General features: G+C 37.7%; 1 protein-coding gene across 1 annotated transcript; it reads right to left on the minus strand.

Moving 5' to 3' along the window:
• Positions 1-901: 901 nt before the first annotated feature.
• LOC136248994 (leucine-rich repeat serine/threonine-protein kinase 1-like) lies at positions 902-20,454 on the minus strand. The gene is made up of 20 exons (XM_066040872.1): positions 20,039-20,454; positions 17,840-17,871; positions 15,641-15,818; positions 15,559-15,591; positions 15,271-15,388; positions 10,737-12,911; positions 7,353-7,557; positions 7,066-7,188; positions 6,771-7,008; positions 5,994-6,150; positions 5,867-5,943; positions 5,709-5,816; positions 3,977-5,289; positions 3,805-3,927; positions 3,460-3,756; positions 3,155-3,415; positions 2,973-3,104; positions 2,398-2,817; positions 1,767-2,349; positions 902-1,616 (listed from the first exon to the last, which is right to left on the minus strand). Exons 1-20 carry the CDS (start codon positions 20,391-20,393, stop codon positions 1,138-1,140), a joined length of 7,407 nt encoding a protein of 2,468 aa, XP_065896944.1. The 5' UTR covers positions 20,394-20,454; the 3' UTR covers positions 902-1,137.
• Positions 20,455-21,338: the final 884 nt, after the last annotated feature.

Consider the following 21,338-nt stretch of genomic DNA (forward strand, 5'->3'; position numbering starts at 1 on the left):
CTGTAAACTACACTCTAGCTCCCATGTTCACATCATCAAAACTGCGGTATATAGCTGTTTCTTGAAACATTCTAATTGGATACTCAGAATTAGCTACTGACAAAATCATTGGTAGCTAGCTGTATTCCCTATCCATGGTAGTAGGGAGAATACACTACTATCTATGACTTGCATAAACATGATGTATGGCTTAACAGATTTAAGGCATGCATAGTTGCAGTGTGGGTGATAGTTTCCTCAGTGGGGAGTATTCTTTTTAGTGGTTGACTTAGTCTTGTGCTGAGTCGTGCAACCACATTTTGTCATTGGTTTGGAAAGAAAAGCTTCCTGACTCAGTGATAAAAGAAACAGAAAAACTTGAAGGTCTGGCTGTGCAAAACTAAGCCAGCCACATATTAGCTGCAGGCCTGCAATTAATAGCTATAATATAACAATCATAATAAAAAGAGTGAAGGAGATTAGGTCAGAGCATATCATAATCCCATATACCTGCCAGTGGTTACCCCAAACTCTGCCAAGCCAAACTTATATCTGTTTGCACTAAAGATGTTCTGTTTACCAAAGCTAAACTTAATATACTGTACCATTACTGGGCTTACATTTTCAGTGTCTCCTTCTAAAGACAGATTTTAAAGATATATAATTATGGCCTCTATCTCATGCACTGGTTTCCGGTTTCAGAGATCTGTTCTTTTAAAACAGTTTCTTATTTCTTTGAGCACCTAACTGGAATGCATGGTAGATATTGCCTGGAAACTACTACTATATACTGTTAACTCACAGAATTATGGCTTCAGTGGGATATGACTGCATGATATCTCATGAATCACTTGAGCACCTCTGCCAATGCACTTCCTACATGCACTTTGCTGTAAGCAGTAATGCTCTATGCATGACGATATTGAGAATTAATAATAATTGTTCAGTAAATGTAAAACAAATGGCTGTTATTGTATAGCAGTGGCATATACAATATGAAATAAATTCATACTGCATACAAAAATGTAACAGATCAAAATTTTATATCTCCATGTGAACATAACACTATAAGAAAATGTATGTATATGTTGTTTCTATAGCAGAAAATCAGATGAAAATGTCTTGTGCAGCGTGTATACTTCCATGATGATTCTTCTGTTAGAAACCAGTCCATGTGATAAAAGTTGTAGTACTTTCAGTAAAAAGACGTTGACTTCTGTTGACGTTCAGGTGATCGGCTAGGCCACTTCCAATGCCAATTATTAAAGGAGTGTCTAAACACTTCACTGGTGACTGCACTGAATATAATCCTGATTTGAAGCTCTTTGTGTCAGCCTGCATAATCGAAGCACTCTTTTGCAGAAAGGATTCTTGTTGTACTCTTTTTTTTGAAACAAGAGGACTCTCTAGTGACTGATGATGTTGTAATGGAGTACATTTTGAGTGTGAGCATTCAGCACATATGCTTTGTTTGATTTCAGGTGGGAGCTGCAATAGTGACTCAACTTTACTGTCATGCCATGAAAACTGCTGCAAGAAACACCCACTCTCTGAATCAAACACCTCAACAGTCCCCAGAGATGTTCCAATATATAGATGATTCTTATGGCCAAGTAGTGCTGTCACATAGTAGTTACCTAAAGAAATAACAGCACATCAATTATAAATATGTGGGAGAATGGAAAACTTGGCCTGATAATGTGAAGTAGATGGCTACATTATTTAAGGTTATTTAATGTACATAAACAACTCCTCACAAACATGTCTATGATGTACATATCACTGACCCAGTGAGACAGAACGCAGTTGAGTTTTCTTTTCTCCATCCCAGCACACCAACTGTGCTAGTCCACAAAAAGACACCCATACATGTACCGTATCAAGAGCTTTATTGTTGAAGTAAAGACAAGTAATCAAGTTACAGTTTAAGGACATAGCTTTACGACTGACATCACACTTTAGAATACGACTCTCAGAACATCCAGTTGGAGACTGTGTGAGGACTACAATTTCTTTATCTCCTCTGGTTGCCCAAACCTCTGTTGTTTGCTGGATATCAACTTTACACAACATACTGATGGGATTATGATTGTTTAACTGCAAAGTTCTGATCACATGCACTCCTGATTTATCAACTTTATCATACAGACACCATATTTCTGACAACTCCCACAGGACCATTACCATGTGCCACTCTGGAACATGTAACAACTGTACCACTTGTAGCAGTGAATTTTCTAACCCTACACAGCTAACAGTGCTCATTTTGGCAGTGTGAACGATATAGAGTTTGTGATCAGTGGTACAGACCCACATGTAATTGACAACATTAGCCATACCCACTATTCTTGGGGTATTGTCTTCGTGTATCTAAAAGCACAGTAACAGTATGCAATACATGAAATCAAAATCCCTTACCCAATATCCAAGATCACTACTTCTAAAAGTAACAATGGTAAGCTTTGAAGTAATACCATCATCATTAACTTGAGCTACCCACACTTGAGTATGATGATTCACTATACACTTCTCCTTAACATTGGGAATGATTTGTGTTGGCAAGGAAGAAAACAGTGGGTGATATCGTTGACAGTTTGGAATAGTATACTTCACATTTGGAGGACTAGTGGTAGTGAAGTGATGTGCATGGTCACGTGTAACTAAGCATTGGCAAACACTAGACAGTTTTTTCCATTCAAAGTGATAAACAGTCCGCAAAGAAGCTAACTCTTGTAGTTTACTCCACTCCAGTACTTGTCCCATGCTTGGCCGATCTCTGGGGTCTTGTTGCCAACAACACTTCATAATTTTTTGCACAAGATATGGAGCAAAACTCTCCTATGAATGATAAACCCATTCAATAAAAAAGGGAAACTAAACATTTTCCCACAATAATAATACATGGTTAACCAGTATCTCTACAAATACACATAATTCATATAAATAAAAATTACAAGGTGTAATGTCTCATATGCGTAAAGGTCAATCATTACCTTTGTAGACTCTGGTATCTGTGGTCGTTGCTTCTTACGTACCAAATACTCTGGTGGTTCTGTTTGTAATTCAAATGGCCTGAGCAGCATGACTAACTCATACAAGAACATCCCAAATGAAAACACATCAATCTATGAACATGTGTGTACTGTATACTCAAAATAGCACCATCATGATGTACCTTGTCAGATTGAAGATCCTGCTGCTTGCCTCCATACAATTCAGGAGCAATAAATCCAGGTGTACCACATACAGAACTGTAGCGTGTCTCTTGTCCAGTAGCAGAAATTCTGCTTATCCCATAATCTGTAATCTTTAGTAGAACATCTTGGTCACCTTGGGGTTGACAAGCCAGTGGAAATTTCCATGCTAAAACATTGCCAGATTTCAGATCAAGATAGACTACATGTCTTTCATGTAGAAATGCTAATGCTGAGGCAATCTAAGGAAAGTAGGTGTACACTTATAACAAGTATTTATAATCACCTGACACATTGATGCTTGCAATACAACAGGGGTCAACACAGAGTTGACAGCTCGGTATTGTTTAAGAATTGAATCAAGACTCCCAAGAGGAGCTAGTTCAATTAACAACATGAAAGGATTAGTGCATACACCACACAACTGAGTTAGGTTGTCATGATGTAGTGTAGAGAGGAACAACACTTCTTTTCTGATTTCTCTGTAGCTTTGAAATGATGTAGTATAGTTATTCAAAAAGTCTGTCAAATTCTTTGCATGATTTGATCCATCATTTATTATTTTGATTGCGACCAATCTTCTCTGAAAAACAGAACCAAAATAAATATTGAATAAGGCTGCATAACTTACCATGCTGTTTATTTCACCTCTGAGCACCAGAGCAGAACCACCACTGCCTAGTTCTCTGTCTTTGTCAATAGTCAATGGTATGTCTGGGCCACAAACAATCTTTTCATCCAAGTCTTCAAAACACTGAACAGATGAGTAAATGTAACTTCATTTACAATTAAATATCACTTACCATATCTGGAGCGAGCTGTTGCACAAACATGTCATCATGCAAAGGACATACAATAATTCTTGGCAGGACAGCATAAGCTTCAAGAAGATCTCTCAAACTGAAGCATATAACTCTGTACCCATTGAAACACACAGTTTGCTTGTCAGTACTACACAAAATTGATTTGTTTTGTGATAAACACAACGGGCAAGGAACAAATGACATTACTTCTTTGTTGTGGTCACCAGTAATGGTTCCAGGAAACCACTCCTCACCAATATCCAGTATATGCTGTTCAATCAGTACCATCAAACGTGTGACTAATCTAATAACATTCTGTTCATAATAGTTATCATCCTGTTTGTGGACTAAAGCAATATCTCTGATATGTATAGAGAGCTCAATTTGATTTAAGTACTGTTCTGAAAGGTGGTGCTTACTATCGCTACTATCTAATACATTTGTCACCAGTTGTAGTTCGATGAGTTTTAAGTTATCGTACTCAACAATCAGACACTCCTGGTATAATTTCCACATGGAGGATGCATCAGTGCTTACATGATTCAAAGTGTATTCATTGCTTTGAAGAGCTGCAGATAATAGGGATGATAAGATGAAGCCAATACCTCTATTATCTAAGATAATCCTTGACAAAAGTTGAGGCCAAAATCCATCTGGGATGAAAGAGGCTAGCCAAACACGACATAAAGGTGGATGCAGGACAGGATTTAAATTGACTGCTTTCAACCACAGCTGCTCTTGAGATACGTCAACCTGCTCACATAAGTCCATAGAGTTTTCAAATGACATTGTGTCTACAACACTGCAATGCGGAAATCGTTTCTCTTTGCTGTTTACAACATCGTTTAAGCCAACAAGGGAAGGTGTTAAACTTTCATTTATACTAGTGTTAAATTTGAATTCATTGGTAGTGTTGCCAAAGCTTGGTGTAGACATACTCAATTTCACATCAGCATCTATTTCGTCTTCCTTCTTGAATCCCACCAAAGAATGTGCTTCCACATTTCCCTTTACAGTACTTTGTATGTCATTGATTTTTGATCTTATTCCCTTAAAGCCACATTCTAGTATGCAGCTAACATTTATACTCAAGCTTCTGACTTTCCCCACTAAATTATTGGGTATATCAAGTTCTGTAGTTGTGGGTTCAGGAGGTTGATGGCATAAAGGAAGTAAGCAGTGTACAAACAGGTGATTGCCATCACAAGGAATAGCAAAATCAAACTTGGCGAGTAATGCCAGTACTCCAGATTGCATGTGGTCAGCGATCTGGAGGGTGCTCTGAGCTATCAGATCATCTCTTGGAACAATACCTGTAAACAAGACACATTTAACAGATATCTCATACTTGCTTTATTGTTATAAAATGCAATTGTAATTGTCCAACACATTGATAGTGCAACAGTACTCTTTTCGGACAAGAAAGTAGCCACTGTACTACTCATTACTAGCACTACGCATTACAACTAAACACTGTAGTGATATTGTGATATCCTTTCAGTTTGAATGACAAACAAATTATATCATTAATATATTATATGCAGTGGTACGGTACAAGCAAACAGGCCTATTAGCAGCTGCTCAATCCTATCCCTGAGAAACAATTCTAGTAAACACAAAAGACTTAGCTAAGTGTACCCTGTTTCTTTTCTTTCCCCTGTCAAAACGCACATTATTACAATCACACATTATTACAATCACACTGTACAGGATAACAGTACAGAAGTTTTACCATTATTATTAGGCATCTTCATAATGTTTGCCATTAAACCAAATATCCATGGGAGATCAAGGAAATAAAACCCCTCAAGGGAGCTACCTCCAAAATGAAACAGCTCATCTGAAAAATTTGTTGATGAAACACAAATAATTTAATTTTAAGCTGCTTACTTTGTTCATGAAGAAACTGTGTGGCAGACTCCAATTCTTCTTCATCCTCGTCTTCTAACAGTGGCAAGAAGCAATTACTGTAATTATGCATAACAATAAATTTGTTTCGTGACTCATACCAACTTACTAGAAATCTTTTTTTGTCATAATTGGGGCTTCATTGGTTTGCTTCAAACATACCACCATCGTGTTCACCTGATTTAGAATATCAAGATACGACTTAGGAATTAGCTGGTATAGAAGTTGTTCAGGGTCATCCACTGGCCTCTCTAACCTTAGCACCACTAAAATAAACATTAATTCACCGATAAAACTGAATACCATTAGTAGGTTGTTAGTATGTTTTGTGTCCCTATAGGAGAAGTATGGGAAGTGATTTATATTTTTCATATATATACCAAATTAACAGCTACGATAGCTAATGCAATATTTGTATTTTTTAGTATCTAGCTATCCTTCATTATATCTTCCAATAAAATTTTTGAAAGGTTAGTTACATCATTTCTATCTCTGCCCATGTTAGAAAAGTTTATTCATATGTTTTATACCAAATATAGTGGAGAGTCGATTATCTGAACTAACAATTATGGGGAGCGGTATTCATTTTGCATATTTGAATAGTACGTAAAATCAAACATCCTTTGATTTATATTCAGAGCTTCGTTCAATTACTCTAATAAAGCATAGATTTGTTGACAAAATACTCTAATTGAGCAGTCACTTTGGTGTTCGGATAATCAAATGTTCGGATAATCGACTCTCCACTTTATGGTGAGTCCATGTGATAGCTAATCAAATCAGATGTATGTAGGCTTCCACAATTTTATGTTAACGTTGATGGGAAACAAATACTAATATGAGTGGCTTAACATAAGTGCACTGTAGTAAAGGAACTACACATTACATTTGTTGTTGCCGGTAATGTGTAGATGTGTTGCAACATTGTAGATCTTGTCTCTAAGAGCTTGTCCACTATGATTGGAATATTCGTTGTTACTGATACAGCACACATCAACGATGTAGGGATAGGAATCTTGATCAGAGTAAAGTTTCCTGATGGTTGGACGTACATCATCTTCATTTATGTTAACTTGATCCAAGTGTGTGCCAACAACGATCACAGGACAACCTGGAGCATACGCCTAAATATGACACCATTTATAAGTTAAGAATAACAGACTGTCTAGTGTCATGCATACCTTAATATTTCTAAGACACTTCTCTAACATTTTTATTCCATACTCTCCATCAGTCAGGTTGAATACACACAAGTAAATGGCTCGCTTGGAATAGAACCAGTGGTTTGTTGTGTAGTGGCCCCCCTAAAGAATATTATTCAAGGACTAAAGTATAAATAAAACATGCTTTATGACTTATGTAATACTGTTAAATCACTGCAATGCTTAGATTAGCTATGTGATCGTATTTTTTATGTGAGCCTCAAAGTAAAGAATTGTGTGTTCTATTAGAGTATGTACAACCATACCTGGGTAGTAGGGAAATCCCAAATGTTGAAAGTGATATTGGTGTTAGGATCTGGCAGTGGAGAGTATTCCCAACTGTGGATAATGAGATTCTCTGTAGAATGTTTTGTCTTCTTGAACTTCTTGTTGATTCTTTTAATCAACGAAGTTTTCCCAGTTTTGCTGCCACCCACAACGACAATATTGAGGCTACGGTACTGTACTGAGCTATGGTGGAAGACAATATCTTGAGGTAACTACTTACAGTATTGATCATGACACACGGTAGTGTTTAGTGCGGCTAAGAAAGCCAGGTGTGCCTGTTATTAACATGAAGAACAAAAAGCTATACATAGGCCACATCCACACAAAAATGAATACAAAAGGTTTCCCGCCTTTAGCACCTTATATCCTAAATTTGAGCAAAACTGTCTTATTTGTTCCCAGTATACAAGCTACAAGCCCTCAAGCAAATACCAAAACAACAACCAGAACAATACAAGGTCAAAATACAAAGGATTAAATAAAGTGCACAAAGAAGTTACTTGAATTAAAATCAGAGACCGGTACACCTGAACACCCTAAACCTCAAACAATGTATCACTGTTGCTAGTTATCAACATCCCAAAATTTAAACCTTATAAATGAAAGTTTTAATTAGAACTGCCTTCTAAACAAAAGGTCACATTTTGTACATCTATAGCAATTGAGGTTTTAGAGCACTGTTTCTGCCGTAGTAGAAACTGTTTACTCCATTAGGATGTTATAAAAGCAACACAGGTTTTTTTTTACAACTTGGTACAAACACATACTTACAAGACAAAATATGTATACACAAAATATGTATATATACTATATAGTTATACAATGGCCACGAGTGCTCTGCCTGATATAAACGCACGAGCCTGAGGGCCGTTAGGCCCGAAGGCAAGTGCGTTTATACAGGCAGAGCACGAGTGCACGTTGTATAACTGTTATGTACCACTCACCTAATAGGTGGGGAGAGTCTCACAAGACAGCTGTAACACTTATAAAGGCCAGTTTTCTAACATCGATTGTGGGTAACCGAGCCGGACGTTGCGATGACGTTCCCCCTGCAGTACTGCAGCCACCTGAGATATTGAAAGCTAGTACGCTATGGGTTATATCACTAACCTGCATTCGCTGTTCGACTCTCATTATGTAGTGCTCAACATGCCAGCATGATCACTCAATCGCCATATAGACTAATCGCCATAGTAATTCCCTCGAGCGAAAAAAAGTAGCTAAATAGACGTTTTAAGTAGACAAAACCTAACTACTAAACGATACTAGTCTAATTCTTACTATTCACACTGGCTAAACTCGAATCTGGTGGCATGACAAAACTGGTTACCACAATCGAACGTAAAGGTTAGTATTATTTAGAATATATTTGTTTTAATGAGTCATTGTCGAAGTGGACTACAGTTTAATCTGGGCTAAGATGGCACCAGACTAGTAAGGTGTATAAGTACGTTTATATATATGTAGACTAGAGTTGTGGCCACCCGTGTTGGCTTTTTCGATCGCCATTGGCTGCTTGTAAACATTATAAATATTGGTGACGTTATGGCCCACAATCGACCTTTACATGTCAGGCGATAAAAGAATTCGAGTGATCTGTGAAGTGTCCTTCCACCTATTAGGTGAGGTGTCGTAGTGGTCTTCGCCACCGGCACTTGTGCTATGCTGCATAAAACCGCAGCCAGTGCAATATCTGTATATTTCACTGCGGTCGGTGCATTATAACTTATAATGCACTCGTTGTGGTCTACAAAACCGCAACCAGTGCGTTATAAGTTATAATGCACTCGCTGCGGTCTGCAGCAGTGCAATATACAAATTATGGCACTGGCGGTGCCTTTGAACTGCCCACGCAGAGTGGTACATATATATATACCATGATCACGTGAAACTTCAAAGGCACCGCTGGTTGCATATAGGGCATATACACCCCAACACACAGGTGAGTATATATATACCTACCTGAGGTGAGTATATATATACTCACCTGGTATGTCACGTGACACATAACTGTGTCACGATTATGGGCTGATAGCCTGACGTGGGCGGGCGGGCGACACCCACGCTAGCATGACTAATTACCCAGATGACTCAGGCTAATAGCCTTCGTCACGCTAGGCGATCAATCACCCCAGCCAGTAAGAGTCCAACCACTGGACTCATTTTATACCCATACCTAGCGACTTCGATGATGGGTGGCAGCAAGTAACGATGCTCCTACGTTTGTTGATATGAACGGACAAGTCCTGGCGATATACGGAGATATGTTTACTAAGTCCCACAATCAATTTGATTCTTCATTGTGAGAGCTGAATTGTGAGAAGAACGTTTCCAGCGTGTCTACCATACCAAACTATGGCAAATTACGTGTAAGTATATACTTTAAGTTGGTTTGTGTGCATATGGGTTGTTAGTAAGTAATGTAGTGCGGATTAATTTAGAAACATAGTATATATCATATGAACCATGGCTCACTTCGGTGTATTGCACTTATATACACCCCTCCTCCTCAGTCATCGGAAGTTTACTGTTGATAAACTTCCTCTGACTTCGGAGTCGGGGTGTATATAAGTGCAATACACCTCGTAGCCATGGTTTATATATTACACACACACATATATGTACTAGATAAAGCACTGCCGCGAGTGCTATACGGGAAATATAGCACGAGCGAAAGGCAGTGCTTTATCTGGTATAGAGAACTGTCAACTTGAGGTACACACAAGACACACGAAACAATTAGAAACTCACGGAGGAGTGTTATCATCGGTAGAATAAGCATTGCGCCTGTGTTTCGCCTGCGTTGCACTGTGCTACGCCTTCATTAGTCGTTTTGTGAGTCTAGTCCGTCTTCTCAATACGTAAAGTTTTTGATTGTGGTATATTAATAAGCATATTTCCGTGATATTCCTAGGACTCGTCCGTTTATGTGAGCAAAACGTACTAAGAACGTTCACTGCTGCTGACCACAAGAAACCATCATCGAAATCTTCAAGTGTGTCTATAAATAAAATCCAGTGATTTTCATTTTACTGGTTGGGTTGACTTGTCAGCCAGCACAGTCAGGCTATCAGCCTACACTGGCTTGATTGATTGGTTGTACTGACCAAAATAAGTGATTAATCACTCAAAGTAGGCTATCAGCCTACAAAATAGACCTGGCAGTTCTATAACTACCTGATAAAGAACTGTGGTCTACTAAAGTGTTCTATAACTGCCCAATATAGAACACTTGTGCCTTTATGGTGAATATAGAACACTTTTTTGCTTTGATACTCCCACGCAAAGTTCTTTATATATATATATATATATATATATATTATTATAGCCTTACACTTTACATAAGCACAAAAAGGCTATACCTTTTCAGTCTTGATTTTAAGTACGAGAGAAGTCTCTTCAAAGGAGCTGTTTGATACTCTCTGGGAGGGTCCCTCAAGTTAGGAAGGTCATCTAATATTATCAGCTTGAGAGTATTGCTAAGAAGGGACAGCTCTAAAGGAAGTCTTGTGAGGGTATAATTGCCACTCAAAATTAACGTGTTCAAACACTTTTGATATTTGATGTTTACATCCAGTTGGTGATCAAGTTGGTTGTTTGATAAATCCAGAGTTTCTAAGTTGGGAAACTTTAGCTTGATCTGGTTAGGATTGACAACTAGGTCACTACTTTTCAGCCTCATTGTACGGATTTTATTGCCTGTTAGTTTTAAATAGGCCAATTTCTCAAGGCTAGTATGACTTTTGTGACAGCATCGAGAGGACCTGGTCATGTCTCCACTTGTTGTCCCAACATACTCCAGGGAACATGATTTAGCTGATAACTGCTTCAGTTGTGGAGGCAGCAAACAAACATACAGAGTTGGTATGTGGTTCCCAGAAATATTGAGATCTTGAAGATTGCTAGCAAAACACACTAGGTCTCTAGGAAAATCCTCTAAATTATTAGAGGATAAATTAAGCTTTGTTAATCCTTCAGAGTGAGATGCAACATTCTTTCTTTGTGTCAAAAATTTTGCATGACCTTCAGCACTAATTGCCCTTCTGCCTCTGGACGTGAATGAATACTGCATATCTGCATTTCTAGAACACAAGCTCTTAGAGAAATGAATTTCCTTGATTTGGTTGTTAGAAACATTAAGAGTCCTTAGCCCTTCCGAGGTCCACAGTGATTGTGGTAATTGTTCCAGTTTGTTAAAAGAAACGTTGACTGTTTTAACTTTAAAAATATGCTCAGGAACCTCTTTAAGTTTGTTATACGAAACATCAATTTCTTCCAAAGCATTCCACTGTTCTACACAAGGAGTGATTTCAGTCAGGGAATTGTTTTGTATATAAAGACGTTTCAACTTGGGAAGTCTCCATAACTTACCAGGTATAGTACAGAACTTATTACTACAGATGTCCAGTGTACGTAGATTGGGACAGTTCCAGTCACATCTGTCTGAAGGACCACTCCCAACAGGGAGCTCAGTTAATTTGTTGGAAGAAACATCCAAGACCCTCAGTTCAGGGATTTGAAATAAAGCTAAAGGAATTGATGATAGTGAGTTATGTTGTAAATATATTTCTGTAAAGCCAACTAACTCGTTAGTTGATAAGGGAAAAGTAAACAGTTGCTTGTTGTTTGCCCAGCAGATGTGGGGTTCACCAGCAGCTAATAGCAATATCTCAACGACCTCATAGTATTGCATGAATACTGACAATCGGAGTGCTAAGCCATCACCATCTTTGGCACGAGCATCAAGCAAAATTTTTGTGATCTCTGTATTTCCCATTGCAGCAGCCATAGCAAGTGGAGACATTGCAATATTGCAAAGTGTTTCATACTGGCTAATGCTCTTACTTCGCAACATCAAGGATACCTTGCCATCACTGTCCTGGTATAAAGTACTTTGCTGCAGCCACTGATCATCCATATTCTTTACCACTTTCATGTGCAGTAACATTTGTGTCACACAGAAGACAGATGGGTAGGCAGATACTTCCACTGCTAAAGGAAACGTCTTCAGTAAGGCAGACAGCAACTTTACTTTGTTATGTGCTATTGGATAATGAATGACAGAGACCTGCGAGATTTTGCCTGAGGTAATTGCATACAATGATGGAGCACATTGTAGTAGCTTGCTAAACAAAGGCTGAGTTGTCAGTACATGAATGTGAGAAAAGTTGCTACATTTTGTAGCAATGTACAAAGGAGAGCGACCAACTGCATCAACAAAATGTGCATCAAGCTTCGATCCTTTTGTCCTACTTTCTTTTAAAAATAAAAGTCCAAAAACATTTGCTTCAAGAATTTTATCAGAAGCACCAAAAGCACAAGCAGTATGGATAGGATACCATCCTCTATATGGGAGTTTATCCTTCATCAGTAACAACTCAGGAAACTTATTAATCAGTTCAACTACTATATCATAGTGATTCCCTTCACAGGCAGCATGTAGGGGAGTCTCATTTGTAGTTGTGTTAGCAGGAGGAGCTTGATTTGTTTGTGATAACAGAAAAGATACTCCATCAGTCCATCCTGCCTTACATGCTCTGTAAAAAAAAATTAATATCACATATCAGTGTAATACACAATACAAGAACATCACTAATAAATCACTCCACTACTTCATCACAGTACCAGAATGAACTTTTTCAACTTGATTTGTAAGGCAAAAAATAAAAAGAGGGAAACCCCAGGCCACTTGGAAAAAAGTCAGTCTGGCTGACAGTACTAGGCCATGGCAATGTTGTGCAACAAATAGCCAATAAAGAGTGTTCTTTGTAGCCTTAAAACATGATACTTATTACATGTCAGTTGTCTTTTTTACAGTATGTGATGTCATATCTAACTACAAAAACTAGAAGTACTGATATTGAGTAAATGATACTAATTGGTCTATGGCCTGTTAGCCTTTGTACAACTTCCATGTGACATGGATCTCACTTATGGAAAGTGTTTTTAGGGATGGATTTTCATAAGGTGTTGTGTAAGCTATTTCATTGCTGTGGTTACACTGCCTATCGTTTGCAAATGAATATATTTATAGATCATCACAGCATCACAGTGTGCTCCCTTGATACAATAACGACCTAGTTGCCAGTTTTTGTCAAGATACGACTGTTGAAGTTTGGATGGACAAGCAGTAGTAAACAAGATGCAAATGTGCAGAAGCCGAATTTTAATACTTGTCTCCACCTTGTAGTGTTTACATGTGAACTAAAGACCTGATAAGAAAAGTAGCTCCACACAATGGTAGATTATCAGGTAAACAGCAAATCCAGTGGAAATGAAGGGCACTCATGCCAAACGCAACCCAGAGAGTTCCTGTTTGCTTTGTTGTAAAGGATAGGGAACATTAATTTCTATTAGTACAAGGTACTTTATAGCGATAGCTTGCTTGTTTCAGATCCTGCAAATTTGGTGAAGCCATACAGAAACTGTACCGATCTTTTCTTATAGGCATCTTATGTAGATGCCACAAAATCACTTATGCTACTACCATACAGATCAGTTTGACTACAGAAAGTAATGTATTATGACTGCATCCCTTTAACAAGCCATTGTGTGGGGTAGTTTAATCTACCACTAACACAGTAATAGTAAGATCAAGATACACTAATAAATAAGCCACCTAAATAGCAACATTCTAACAGAACAGTTGTGTGTATCCATACATCATAGCAATAAGTAAGCAAATTAATAGTTTTAGAATATAAAGGAAAGGTTGGGATCCATGTTCTATCAAACAGTACGGTAGTACCGTTTGGTAGGGTTCCCCCTAAAGCGATGCACACCACTAAAAATGCTGCTAAAAATGCCGCATCTAAAAACCATTGTAGAAAAATCAAACGTGATGAAAATCACCTTCCCACTCCATTTAATATCAAATACAGCACTAAATCAAGAAACACTTACAGGCATCTGGATATAGAAATTTTAAAAATTGCCAAAACCCATATTTTGGTCTGTCTGCCTCACTTGCCTGATCACAGTCACAAGGCTAGAGACCAAACAAAGCAGTGCACAGCCACTATTTTACGTCACAACAATTTTCATGGGTGGGATGTGCTTTTGCGGTTTCGATGAATGTCTACCATCTGCTCTTGCTATTTCTTTATTTTCAATTAAATGGTTGTCTTCTTCACACCAGGAAACCATATGAAAGTGATAATTTTCCGTATCGACACTTTCCTTAAAGGAGCACAGTTAGATGCAATGAGACTATTTGAGGCACTTAGCAGACTGGGTAGTATCAGGTAGCAGCTAAAATGGTTGCAATAGGCCACACTTCCTTAAATGATCAGAACACTCCATGACACCTCTTGCTGAGGCCATGCCCCTTGCTGTTACTATGCAAAGGCAGCTACTATCTGACTTTGAAACTTGTGTGGCAGTAACCTGTGGTGTTTATATGGATTCACGAGTGACCGTGCTTAATCATTCTTTAATACCATCATTCATTTTAACTTCTCTCAAAAATGCTTTCCTACCCGGTTTCTGTTTTATACGTGTCTTATCAACACTTGCATCAGTATATTCAGATACAAGCCGTGGCTCTTATGACAATAATTCTAGGCTGTGGGGCAGCTACTATCCGGGGGTGGCTATTATATGAGCCGCGGCTATTAATCAGTATTGGGCCACAACTAAAATATATTTTTTTCCTGCAACAAGGATTTTCACAAAATTTTGAAGGTGCATGTTCATAATTGCATGCGCTTAGTTTGTGTTTATTGTATAGTGTATGGTTTATATAGCTCATAGTACTAGTGTAGTTTTTCCTGAGCCTTAAACATACTGTATATATACAAATTTTCATGGGGTATAAATTTTGTAGATTTTGTGGTTGCTCGGCTGTCTGCAAATTTTCACACATGCTGCATGTATACACACACATACTGCACACACCTGAATAGCAAAGTCTGATGACCAAGGTCAGTACTCCTGGGGTTACTATGAGCCACACGATGATACAACAGTTTAAACTCATCCAAGGAATCACGTTGTTGGATGATATCATGCAATCCTGTACATGCCAATAAACAAGTCAATATAAGGACAGCCTCTTTTAAAGGCTACTCTAGAATTGTGGGGTAAAAACATAGAAAAATAAATATATAGATGTCTAACACTACCCCTCAATCAACATCAGATATCAATCTAAGATTTGTACACTATACTATTATTTCAACGTACTTTCAAGATGATGAAGATCACCATGTACGACATCTAATGAAGGTATAAATTGAAACTAAATATACTACCAAATATCACTTACTGATACACAAGTGTTTCTGTACAACATAGTTATAGAATGATTTATCTTGTGATTGTAGAATGCTTATAGGGGTCCTTCCATTGTTGTCCTTTTGATATAAGTCTCCACCATGCTCTAGTAGTTTTCTTACAAGGTCGCCACATTCACCTTTCTTCTTTACAGCATAGTGAAGAGGAGTCTATATGGACAAGAGGTATAGACATATTGTCATAATATACTCCACATAGTTACTATACTTTAAGTGATAGCTACTACACACACTATGGTTGGTCTGGGAAATAATAACCTGCCACTAAATTATAACTATTAAGTAAATGCTATATTACTGAATTACATCTTTTACACATAGCCTAGAGATGTTATTAATGGATCTGTACTTGAATATATACAATATGGACGTTATGTAGCAAACTTTTTCTCGGTATGCAAAGTTCACCCTTCACACATACAAACCACACACACAAACAGACAGACATAGACTACTGTGTATTGGTAATTATTCGCGGGAAGAAAAATTAATGTGCAATTTTAGATGCATTTGCAAATAGTTTTCTTGAATACTTTTCCCATCATGTATATTGTAAAAATCTTTTCAAAATATCCCCTGAAAGGTGACTGAACCTTCTTGTTCCTTTATTAGGCCTAGTCTTCCCCTCATCAGTATGTTATCTGTTTCTTTACTGCAAATCAATCATCCACACACTACGTCACAATCATTACAATCAACATGTAACTATTTGACAATCAAGTGTGCACTCATGACTGACCAGTTGCTGATTCCTAACACAATAAATTGCAAATGTTTTCAAGAATGAAGAATGTTTATCATTACCAATGATACACATCACATGCATTGCCATATATGGGTGTGATACTTAGCTTAAGCCATGACCATGGCACATATTGGGGCAATTGGAAACAGTGGAAATGGAAAGTAGAAATGGAAAGTGGAAATGGTCAAGTCATCATATAAATGCACCCTAAGTATAACTCTTGTTTAGTTGACTACCTCTTAAGACCACCCTTTTACAAAGACCACCTCCATACAAATACCATGTTACAATTACATCTCAAAATGGCCAAGACATACTTAATCACCAGACTACTTCATGGTCACTTTTTATAAAGACCACCTCTTCACATTGTAATAATTGGTAAGTTCCAAAAATCTATTTTCAAAACAGCTAGGTCAGTTAAAAATGTTAGGCTCTTAAGGTCATTATCTCCTCATGAGATCTCATTTATCACTTGCATGGACTATTTTTGTATGACACACTCACTTGAGTGAAGTGTGTACCAAACTATGACATTGCCCCACAAGTTGTATCATGAAACATTTGCCAAGAAAAAAACTTGAGTACATAATACTGTTACAGCTGTAGCTACTATAATATTCAATAGGGAAAATCATGTGGCTATTACAGTATGTGAGCGCGGCTTGTGTAGCAATAAACCCACAGCTTTTACGTGGATTTTGAATGACTGACTTCATCCTTTAACAATTGGTTCCTCTCAAAACTGGTTTACCACAGCTCAGGTCTTATGTTCTATTATTAGCACTCAACATATTCAGTATGGCTCTTGTTAGAGGGCAACTCTTATGACACTATTTAAGATGGTGATGTGGTTACTATCCTATTATATGAGCCATGCAGTGCTCAGTATAATGTCTCTTACATGATCTGTCAAAATGACAGACCAACGTGCAACACGGTCAGCCATTGGTACATAATAGTAAACAGTTTACATTCACTTTGTCTTCTAAAATGCTTATTCTGATAGGTCATAATGTCAGGCCATGGTCGGCCATTGTGGCTTTTTCGGTCAGAAAATGACAGATGACAGTGTTATTTTGAACTCTTATCATGGATACTAAATCTAAGTATAGTACTGTCAACTGTTATTTTTAGATGGTAATTTACCTTTAAAGTTAGGTGGCTTCATGGTACATCAATTGATTGTATACTGCCTACTTAACTAGGGCATCTGTGCACAGTGTATAACAACACACCTGTAGTATGTCTGTGATTTGTGTGTGTAGTGTGTAAATAGGAGAATTTCAGGTGCATAATAAAAATCCAGATGTGATCTTGGTCAATGGAATTGATAAATGTACAAGTGAACATGATACAGGTGTATGTACACAGAAGTGGCTATAGTTGCAGTTACACATAAAACATGTACATATTTCCCACTCACCTGACCAACTAAATCTCCCATATTTGGTGAACCTGATAACATGGGTAATACCAGTAATTATAATCATTTAATAATATTACAGTAATATAGTTGTGATGCACATATATGGAGGTAAGGGAAGATGTGGTTATTGCAGTTTGTGCACATATGTACAGAGCCAGAAATTACAACTTTACAATGTCCTGACACAATGCCAGAACAAATTCAGACATATTCACCTTGGTCTGACAATCAATATCTGCACAGATATGCACATGTATAGAGTACTGTCATATATGAAATGCAAAGTGTTAATGATAACTGTTATATACAAAAACTACAAAGCATTGGATATTGAAAACTAGATACATGACCAGCTGCAGAGACACACAAAAATACAATTTAGCTGGTGCTGACATTATGTCAGATCAACATGACATTTGGTCAGACAAATGCTAAAAATGGTCAGAAATTGTCTGATGTCTGACTGTAATTTCAAGCACTGTGTGTACACACTGCAGTACATAATAGTTGTTAGGTGTATACAAAAATTACCTGTATGATATAATCAGGCTTCTCTTTGTCAACATTTTATGTATAACAGGAAAGAATATGACTGGGAGTGGGGACCTAATGAGCACATTTTATTTGACCAGTTCTTTTGTCACTCTAGTCATTCTTTTGTATAGAGTTCCATTTTCACTGGCCATAAATGGCCACAATGAATACCGTATTTCTATAAATATAAGCTGCGAGAAATCTTCACGAGTTAAATTTTTGTGTTAAAAATTTTTCACCGGTGTCCTCAAGCGACGAAAAATTTTTAACAATGAATTATGTAGCTTTAGTAATTCGTTAAAAGTCCTTTTTGTATATAGGAGAGGCAGAACAAGCAGTGAATCCATGGAGGCTGCACCCTGAGAGTTGTCCACCGGTCACAAACTCAAGCCGGGTGGACTGGAGTGGAATTGCTGTAGCTAGAAGCTCATTCCATGCAATTTACATATTCGTATATATATATACTTCATTTAATGGGTCCTGTAGTAGCTGTGTATCATATGGCATGGCATCATTGCCAACGCTATCGCTGGCGGCGAAATCCCCAGGCGAGGACCCAGCGACAGCTCTCCCCTGGGATGCAGGTGGCCATTCTTGTTTTATTAAAATACTACAGCAAAGACATACTCTTGAAACGCCAACGGCCAAGCTTTGATCCAGGTGGCCAGAAAGCAGTTAACCGAATTTATTCAACTTCTCTAATATTACGTTGGTAAACATTTTTCGCGTAATTAATTTTCGTCGGATGCTAGCTTCGACAAAATATTTTTAACGGTTTATAAATATAGAAATACGGTATATGAAATATACCACTAAAATAAGGGTGAATAAGGGTGTTGTTTTATACTCCTAACCTTTGCAAAAATTTTCACACCCATGACCAGAGACATAATATTTATACTAATCTTTTACAATTAACGTGACTGATATGACCTGAAAGTACATGTAGGTCCATGTAGGTTTCTAAATACTTTCTTTGGAGCAAAGACTTCAAATTTTTAGCATGATGTGCACAACTTAAAAGGATAGGGATATCCATAGCTGGATATTGTGAGGGAAAGCATCGACTCTTACATGTGAGTCTGAGTGGAGGGTAAATATGTATGCAGAATGATAAAAATTCTACTACAATCAGTTCTAGACTCCTGACCCCTTGTGATTACGTACATCAAGGGGGTGTCACATAGGTACGTGCTGTAGGTAGATCTGCAACTGCAGTCAAATCTTGACCACCCAAAATTTTCTCTTTGACCTATGACTAAGAGCCTTTTTCAATCTTTAATTGGTGACTTGACGATGTTTTAGTATTTTTTGATTGTAAATTGGAATTTACCCTTGACCATTGGCTTGACACAAATTCGGTGGCCTTGACCTTTGACTTAGATTTTGACCGTGGTCACAGATCTACCGACAGTGAGTGCTGTAAGTCACCCCCTTGTACATGTAATTGTCAAATTATGATCTATCATCATGATGATATTTCCTTGGCTGCTTACCAAGTTTCTAAAAAAAAGTAGTAACAACTGGAACCGTGGCAAGAACAAAAATTGTAGCCGTTGCTACTATAAACAGATCAACTACACATCCCATGATGCCGAAGCCCGTGTGTTAAATATGTAGTACCATACTTATAAATCTATGCTCAATATGCACCAAGCTTACCTCCAAGCTTCAATAGATCATCCATCAAGTCTTTACGCTGCTCCAATACTGCAATATGCAATAAGGTTTTTCCATCAGGAAGCGGACTGTTTAAGATCCACTCTATATCCTCCTTGTCAAATCGATTTGTGAATTTAAATTCGCCGTGGATTTTGTAAAACGACAGTAGTTCATAAACCTGCTCTGTATAACCAGAATAGCTTGCTGCAACACTCAACGCTAACTGTTTTTCATCACGAGATTCTTGCGAACTAGAAAACCTCAACTGTTCTTCTGTAAAACTTCCATTCTCCATATCGTCGTTCAGGACGCCCCTAGTAACGTCTGCCCACGTCAAAGGGAAAATGTAAGACATGATCGATGATCACTACGATTCGAAGAATTAACCTCGGAAGAGGTGTTTGGTCTATAGTTTGGTGTACTCTATATATTTAACATGGTCACGTGATACACATTACGTATTACCTGCGGTGGATTTACAGCTTACCAATTGCTGCAGTTCCTATCTATTTACTGATGTGCACCTTAGGATTGATTTATTTCATTTTTAGGGGCGAATGCAGAGAGCTACATATAGACACAAGGTATTTTTGAACTATATTCTAAAGATGTTACAGATCTAGACTCGGATCTAGACTACAGGTCGTGTTGGTAGCAATCGGTCGCAATCTGAATCGTCTTTTCGTTCCGCCTAGAGTTTCAAACAATTATGGAAAGAGAAGTTCTTATTTTCGTGGGTCTGTTCTGTGGAACAATTTAAGATCTGCTGCTGCTGCTTCTTTGTCTTTGTGCTGAAAAGTTGTATTTTCATGTATGCTGCATGTTGTATTTAGCTATTATTGCAATTGTTTAGTGTATGTGTGTTTGTGTAGTTTTGTATTTAGCTTTATTGTATTTTACTTATAATCTTTACAGCTAGGGCTACACTGAAAATCAGTATTCAGTTACTGAGTGGATCCTCTGTTAAAAAATTACAATTACCGCAATTACACATACAGTTGAGTCACATGCAGCAACATGCAATTAAAGAGGAGGCACTAGAATGATGCATGCAATTTACAGCTTCTTCACTATACAATAAGAGACACCGGCTGAGCAGAGTGAACTCTGCGTATCATTTTCTAAGATGAAAGCACTTAAGTTCTAAACCTATGGCCAGACAAATGTATAGTTTACAGCTTATCATCATGATATTTCAAGATTTCTCCAAATATTTCCTTCTGCACTTATTATTTAAGACTAGCACCAGCATAGCTTATGATATTATATAGGAGTAGAAAAGGTGGTTATGTGAGCTGAA

This window comes from Dysidea avara, chromosome 3, assembly GCF_963678975.1.
Source record: "Dysidea avara chromosome 3, odDysAvar1.4, whole genome shotgun sequence".
NCBI lineage: Eukaryota > Metazoa > Porifera > Demospongiae > Dictyoceratida > Dysideidae > Dysidea > Dysidea avara.

Excerpts from the sequence above, each read along its gene's own strand:
- LOC136248994 (XM_066040872.1), bottom strand. The coding sequence starts at position 20,393 with ATGTCTTACATTTTCCCTTTGACGTGGGCAGACGTTACTAGGGGCGTC. Across the intron at positions 17,872-20,038 it reads TGATCTATTGAAGCTTGGAG|GTTCACCAAATATGGGAGAT; the intron begins GTAAGCTTGGTG and ends CCATGTTATCAG. Across the intron at positions 1,617-1,766 it reads ACTGCGTTCTGTCTCACTGG|GTAACTACTATGTGACAGCA; the intron begins GTCAGTGATATG and ends TTATTTCTTTAG.